General features: G+C 52.9%; 1 protein-coding gene across 1 annotated transcript; it reads left to right on the top strand.

Moving 5' to 3' along the window:
* The first annotated feature begins 212 nt into the window (after positions 1-212).
* On the top strand, positions 213-6957 carry PIRT (phosphoinositide interacting regulator of transient receptor potential channels). The gene is made up of 2 exons (XM_065648093.1): positions 213-273; positions 6535-6957. The coding sequence occupies exons 1-2, from the start codon at positions 271-273 to the stop codon at positions 6955-6957; spliced, it is 426 nt and encodes a 141-aa protein (XP_065504165.1). The 5' UTR covers positions 213-270.
* Positions 6958-7598: the final 641 nt, after the last annotated feature.

The following is a 7598-nucleotide window of genomic DNA, read 5'->3' as shown; positions in this document are numbered from 1 at the left end:
GAAGGAGCTTTAGCTCTCGGGCCTGGCACCGACACAACACTCCGTGTCTTCTCCCACACCTGAGCCCACTCAGCCAGAAGGATTCCGTCCTCTTCAGGCTGACACACGGCTACAGAAAGCTTGATTCTCTGAGCTGCTCCTCTTGTGCCCGCAGTAGCTGGCGACTGAGTTCCTCCATGGCGTGCTCAAGGGATGCCTAGTGCAAGCGGCCGCCTCACCTCTGTAGCGAGACACTACCGCCGGTGACAGCTGGGACAACTGAGGCACAGCATGGTGAGTGGGCGTTCGGCACTGGGACGCTTCCCAGGGATTCCCTGCCCCAACACCTGCACAAGGAACAGGGTGCTGCTCCCCATCAGCACCTCCCTATGTGCAGGTCCCCCAAGACAGACGTGCAGCTGCTAGGCTTGAGGTCTTTGAGGGATGGATGCGGGCTGGGCAGGTCCCCCAGCTCCACTGGGAAGCAGCCCCCCAATCCCCAGCTTACTCGGATTCTTGGGGACCTCAGGCACTGAATATATTATATATACACATCTCAGTCCTGGAACAGGCTGCCGAGGGCAGTGGTGGAGTCACCATCCCTGGAGGGGTTGAGCAAACACAGAGATGAGGTTCTCAGGGACATGTTTTAGTGACAGTGTTGGGTTAACAGTTGGACTCAATGATCTTAGAGGTCTTTTCCAACCAAAATGATTCTATGATGTTGTGATTCTATGATTGTATGATTCCTATTCACTTTGTACCTGATCGAGAGCCACTCTCAGTTAAAATTGGCCAGTGCTAAGCATGTAACAAAAAATTTCTGCAAATGCATGTACCTGTCCGTCAGTGCAGCAAGCTCCCTTCCCACCCATCCCACAGTCAGAGCTGAGTCCTCTGAGCAGCTAATCCCTTCTCCTGGCAAGCACGGGCCCACAGCTGTCATCCGGGGCTGGTCCTGTACTGAGGTTAAACATCAGGACTGATTAAAGAGTCAGACTGAGACACCCCACAGCAGCAGGAAAAACCATGCTCAAAAAAGCACTTCTCAGTTTTCCTCCATTCCCCAACATTATGGTTTCCTCACAGCTGGGACCCACCAGTGAGACCTTTGCTGCCCACCCATTGGAGCTGCAGGCAGGACACATCTTCTGGCTGGAGGACAAATGAACACTTTGGGTCTTACCCCAAGACTTTGCAGAGCACCTGATGCTGCTGTTTGCCAGGGGACCATCCCGAGCCATCTGGAGGCCACTGGAAACCCCAGAGAGCCATGGGGCAGTGGGGATGCTCTGCGGGTCCCCCTCTGTGGAACAGCCCAGGGCTTTGGTGGGGCAGTTTCTAGATCTCAGGCAGCCAGGTCGGGAACAGGTGGGAGAAGCGTGTGGACATGTTCAGGTGACTCACACAACTGCTCCATAGCACTGGAGCTGCCGTTCGCCCAAACCCAGTGGTTGTACTGGTGCCAGGCAGACCAGAGCTCACTTGTTTTGTCTGCTTGGGGATGGCTGGCAGGGTCTGAGCCTTCCTGAAAAGCCCATCCAGGCCTGGCCCTCAAGCCAGGCTGGTCTTTTTGCTTCCCCCAGCTTAAATCAAAACAAGCCACATCGAAGGAGTACAGGGCTCACTTTGTCGTTTCCTCAAAACATTCTTTTCCATGATGTTTGATTCCCAGAGGTGTATGGAGCTAGAGGTGAACCTGGCTTAGGAGAGCAGGAGCTTCTGCTGCTGCCTGTCCCACCCCTGGTTAGGTGGAGACCTTTCTTCAGGGAGGTGGCATGACAGCAGAGAGGAAAGTAAAATATATCCATAAGCTTGGCCTGAATTTCCAGCAACATTTGTCGATTGGTTTGCAAAATCCTTAGTTTTCACCCAGTGATTTGTGTGGTAAAACACAGGGCAGAGACCCCAGGTGCTGCAGCCTTTCCGCACCACCCTGCACACGGCAGCACCACCAGCACCCACGGCTCTGTGCCCGGGGCAGGGCCACACTCGCCTGCACCACGGGTACCCCCATGCGATGACACCCGCTTAGTCCCAGGGCTTTGACCAGCTCCACTTTGGCACGCTGAAAGGGGGCTTCGTAAGGAAGAGCCGGATGGAGATGAACACCGGTCCTTGGGGTGAGATTCCCGGGTAAGCTCCGGTGCCCCCAGCCATGCAAAGTGGGAGGAAAAAGTGGCAGAAACTGCTTGCAGTGAGGACTTCAGAGAGGCATGTAAGAAGCTCCTGAAGAATCAGGAGGCTCTCCCCAAAAAAAGAAGAGATGGCCAGGCTGAGGACTGGATTTGGAGAGTAAATCCAGTCCGTGCATGGCTGGGAGGACACAGGCCTGTGCTTGTGAGCAAGGTCTTCAGGCTGGGCTGTTGCCCCACTTTTAGCACAGCTGCAGCCACATCTGCAGGTTATTTGCAGGATCCCAGGGGTGAGGAACCCTATCCACAGCCGGGATGGGCTGAAGGACCCAGGGCAGAGCCCTTGGGGGCTCTGCTCAGTCCAAAGCTCTCTCCTCAGCACCACCATGTAATGTCCCCATGGTCGAGGAGGTACTCAAGTGTGCTGCTTTACCACAGGGGTCCCCAGCAGGCTGGCAACAGTGTGTCTCCCAGCTCAGAAACAAACATCACCACACAGAGCACTGGAGGAGGAAAGGGAGGAAAACTAGAATCACATGAGGCTCTTCCTTATGGAGGGGGAAAAGCAAGACCCCTGTATTAGCTCCACTGCCCAAGATTTCAGAGGCAGTAGCAGCACATCAGACATGAAACCCGAGATGTGCTCTGGAGGCATTTTCAAGCCAGCAAACAGTCATCTGCTAATGCTCTCCTTACAACAATAATGATTTTAAAAATTGGGAGAAATCTGATAGCATTATCCTGCCAGGCTGCCTTAGTACAGCCATCGCATCTTCAAGTACGAGCACATCTGTGAGGAATTAGGCATGGAACATGGGCAGAGCAGGAACTGAAATGGCATTAGCTCTCCCAAGAGCTGCAGATACATGCAGTGCACGCAAACAAACTCCCGGCCACTTGCAGGGAGTGAAATCCTTCACCAGCTAACTGTGGGGAAAACACACAGAGCCTAATGCAAAAACACAGACAGAAATACAAAGCAGAATATATCAGTTAGAGGAAGAGAACCCAATGTAGAGAAAAATGCGACCAAAAGGCCATGCTCTGCCAGGAAGTGCCAGAAAATTGATCAGGGTCTGGGAAATGCAATGGGAGGGATGGCTCTGCCAGAAAATCAAAGGAGGGAAAACAATCCACTCCAGTGTAAAGGCAAATCTGAAAGGAAGACAATAATTTCTGCAGGAGCCTGACATTAATGCTCTGCAAAATGAAGAGGAATGTGCTCTGCGGAGCTCAGAGTAGCCCTGGATATGGAGGGAGGGTGGCAGCACACAGGTGAGCAGGGAATGGGGTGCCTGAGAGCTGGGGCAGGGCAGACTGCATTAGGCTGCTGAAATATGAGATCTGGGCATTATTCCAGAGAAGAAAGCAAATTTCCAGCCACAAAGCCAAATTCAAATTATACAGTGGCTTGATCACAAAACCTCCCTGCGACGGATGTTACAATGAGAAAGACAAGAAATGCCATGGCTACCCAGGATGAAATTTCAGGAAGATCCTTGCAAGAGATTTGAGCTAGAAGAGGGAGGTCCACCACCCAGCAATGCTACGAGCAGGGGAGCTGGTGGACAGGCTGCACACACCAGCCAAGCAAGAAGTTATCCAGGATGTGGACACATCTCTGCAAAACTGTAGCTGGTGGGGATTTTTTTTTTGAGGACCAGTCTGACTCCTGGGTGGGTTGTATAGGTGGAAGCAGGTTTTGGCCCATGCAGAGCCAGCCTGTCTCGCCAGAACACTGGACATTGCTGTCAGGATTTGGTTTTTGTCTGAGGATCCTGTGGCTGCCCGAAGCCACAACTTACGGGAGCGGTGAGGTGAGGTGAGCTGCATCACAGAAGCTGACAGCAGGGGAAGCTGTACCTGATCACCTGCATGTCTAACACGGCTGTAGCCGTCAAAATAACATCTCATGGCAGCTCGTGCTTCTGCAAAGCCAAGGGGTCAGCATGTTCCACTTCAATCAGCCCAGCTTGCAGAGATAGGGTTAGCAACTCAAAAGGAAGAGAAGCAGAGAAACTAGAGCTTGCTTCTGTGACCAGACTTGCTTGCCTTGTCAAGTGCTTGATCATCCCTGATCAAGTGCTGTAGAAGTTATATCAGGATGGCAGAAATGCCCACATCTGTCCAGAGACGGGTGAAAGCTGTGGATGGGAGGGCTGTAAATCATGTCCGTTGCACTTGGCTTTTGTTTTTGCTTCTTGGCCCAAGTTTGGCAAACCTGATATATCACAAAACACATTGATACCACCAGATCTGCATTTCTGTAACAGTGTCTGTGCTGGGGGGACTAAATTGAAAAATTACATCTATCTCATTTCAGAAGAAACCACAAACCTTGGCAGGGGACACAGGTGAAAGAATTAGGGAGGTGCTGGCTGGCACCCAGTCATCAGCATTCCTAGATGGGCACTGGGCCCAATATGGCCCAAATATGGGCAGGTTTCCTTAAAATTGGTGCCTCTGGAGCTGTGCCAGCTTTGCAGTCTCTGTGCAGCTGTGCTTACATGGTATGTGCTCTGATATTGATTAGCAGCAACGGGAAATGAGCTGGGGCCACTGGGCTTCGTGCTCATCTCATCTACACCTGGTTGCTGCCCGCTGCAGCCACAGGCCTTCCCATGGCACACACAGTGTGCAAATCCAGCCCAGTATCACCCTGATAGAATCACAGAATCATAGTATAACTTTGGTTGGAAGAGACCCTCAAGATCATAGAATCATAAATGGTTTGGGTTGGAAGGGACCTTCCAAGCTCATCCCCCAAACCCTGCCATGAGCAGGGACATCTGCACCAGCTCAGGTTGCTCAGAGCCCCGTCCAGCCTGGCCTGGGGTGTCTCCAGGGATGGTTCAGCCACCACCTCTCTGGCCAACCTGGGACAGGCTCTCACCACCCTCAGGGCCAACAATTCCTTCCTCATGTCCAGCCTAAATCTCCCCTTCTTTAGTTTAAAACCATCAGCCCTTGCCCTTTTGCAACAGGCCCTGCTCAAAAGTCTGTCCCCATCTTTCTTATCGGCCCCTTTTAAGTTCGGAAAGGCTGCACTAAGGTCTCCCTGGAGCTCCTCTTCTCCAGCTGAACCCCCCAGCTCTCTCAGCCCGTCCTCCCAGCAGAGCTGTTCCAGCCTCGGGTCATTTCTGGGGCTCCTCTGGCCCCTCTCCAGCAGGTCCGTGTGTGTCCTGTGCTGAGGACCCAGAGCTGGCCCAGCACTGCAGGGGGGGCTCACCAGAGCCAGAGCTGCTGGCAGAGGACAGGTCAGTCCCAGCCCCCTGACACCGCTGAGCCCTTGGGAGAAAACCTGGCAGCTCAGGCAGAAGTTCATTTTGCAAAAAAAATCATCTGATTCCACATCCCCAGCCTCTCCCGCCCTCCTCAGCCCTGGTACGTGTTCATGTGCATCAGGAGCACTCCCTGATCCAGCCTCCTGCCCTTGTGTCCTCAGCAGAGCCCTGAGGAAACAGCGGTTAACCTAATGCTTGACCCTTCCCATTTACCATGATGCTTTCCCCATAGTAAAGGCACTTCGTTTCTGGGAAAATGTATTTCCTCCTTGAGTTGGTGAAAAAATAATGCCTCAAAAAGCCACGCTGCTGATCCACCCATCGCAAAGCAGAGCGTTTTGGTGTGCTCCTGCTACGAAGCCCAAGAGCCCTCCCACAGCAGCCTGCTCCAGCCTACAGCTGGAGGAACGTTTCCTGTGTGACAAGCATTTCTGTGCACTTAGATAGGAAATGAGGAGCTCCTGTGCTGCGGCTGCTGCAAGGCTGACATGTCTAGGCTGGATGTGGCAGCGAGGAACATCCAGCCCCAGGGGCCTGAAGGAAGCACTCAGCCCATGGGAGGCTGCTTTCTGCCCTCCTGCTGAGCCATCCTGACGTGGCACACCTGTGCCTCAGTTTCCCCACCTGCAAGAGGGAGGCACAATTATGCCACAAGGTGCTGAGGTGTAATTTTGTATCTGAGAAGGAAAACAGGTCTGGGGATACAGAGCTCCTCCCCACAGGCAGCTTCAGCAGCCCTGCTCGCAGCATCCTGATACTGCCCTGGAAGCAGCCAAGAGCCCTGGGAGGCTCAGGGTAGTGGGTCTCCGTGGGCATGGAGCCATCCCGCCACTGAATCCCTGTGGGAGCTGGAAGCTGGTGAGCTGGAAGGTCTCAGGACAGAAACTGTAGGAGTTCACTGTCCCTGGGTGGGCAGTGGGTCTCTGCAGACACCCTCAGTCCAGTCCTGCAGAACCCTGCTGCCTATTCCCGCATTTCATTGCTCTCACAGGCGTGATGCTCTTCTCTCTCTGCAGTGACCCACAAAGCCTTCTCCACCTTCATGTGACTTAGCACTGATTAATGACCAATGCAAAGTACCCAATCCACCCTCCATCACTAGCCCTGCTCTGTTCTTTCTGTTTTGTCCATCTCAGGTCTCCTCCTCAGATCCCGTAACCGTGGAAATTCCGCCCAAGAGCCCTGACGGGAGTGAGAAGTCTCCTCAGTCCAAGGAGCTGCTGACCAGTAACACGGCCAGCACCCTCTGCATCAGCTCCCGGAGCGAGTCTGTCTGGACCAGCGCATCCAGAAGCAAGTGGGACATATACCACAAGCCTGTCATTGTCGTGTCTGTTGGGGCAGCCATCTTCCTCGTTGGGGCGGTCATCACCAGCCTGTCTTGCTTCCTAATTGAGAACAAAAACGTTTACAAAATGTGTGGCCCGGCTTTCCTGTCCTTGGGACTGATGCTTCTTGTTTGTGGCCTTGTCTGGATCCCCATCATCCGGAAGAAGCAGAAACAGAGACAAAAGTCACAGTTTCTGCAAAGCCTCAAGTCCTTCTTCTTTAATCGCTGAAGGCAGCCCAGGACCTTCCCAGGAAAGCTCTGCACCCTTCTACCCACCTCTGTTGGTTAGCCATAAAAAGAAACACATTCTTGTACTCTCCTAGAGGATTTCATCCCAGTAAGTCTCTTCCCTACAGGTGAAATGCACAATACCAGTCTCTGGTGTGAAAATGAACTTTGTATTTCATTCCAAGTAATCCCAGAAAAAGAGAGAGCAAGATTTTGCAGCTCAGTCCAGCAAGGCAGGTCCAAGCTCACTGCATCACCCTTTTGTCCAATGAGCAACCCAACGTCACATACCGGGAAAAGCAAAGCTCCTAAGTAGCCTGGCTCCACCAGTAGCTTCTGCAAGATACGTCAGCAGAGAGGAGCCGACTGACTACAGAGAGTGAATAAAGCCGGGTGTGAGCATTGCTGACTGCGAACCGCAGCTCAGATGTAGAAACTAGAAGGCTGGAAGTGGTTTGCCAAGGGTCAGTGGAGAGGAGAAGCAGGACAACGTAGTTCCAGGGTGCTTTGTATCACAGACAGCCACCAGAAGCGGTATGACATGTCACCGAAGTGTAGAGGACCAGATGTGACACCTGCCTGTCGTTGAGCAGTTTTGACAGATGGCTGAGACATGGCTGCAAACTGGAGCTCACTCCCTGC

The sequence above is a fragment of the Caloenas nicobarica genome, chromosome 18 (assembly GCF_036013445.1).
Source record: "Caloenas nicobarica isolate bCalNic1 chromosome 18, bCalNic1.hap1, whole genome shotgun sequence".
In the NCBI taxonomy this organism is placed as follows: Eukaryota; Metazoa; Chordata; class Aves; order Columbiformes; family Columbidae; genus Caloenas; species Caloenas nicobarica.
This window is presented reverse-complemented; position numbering and strand designations above follow the sequence as displayed.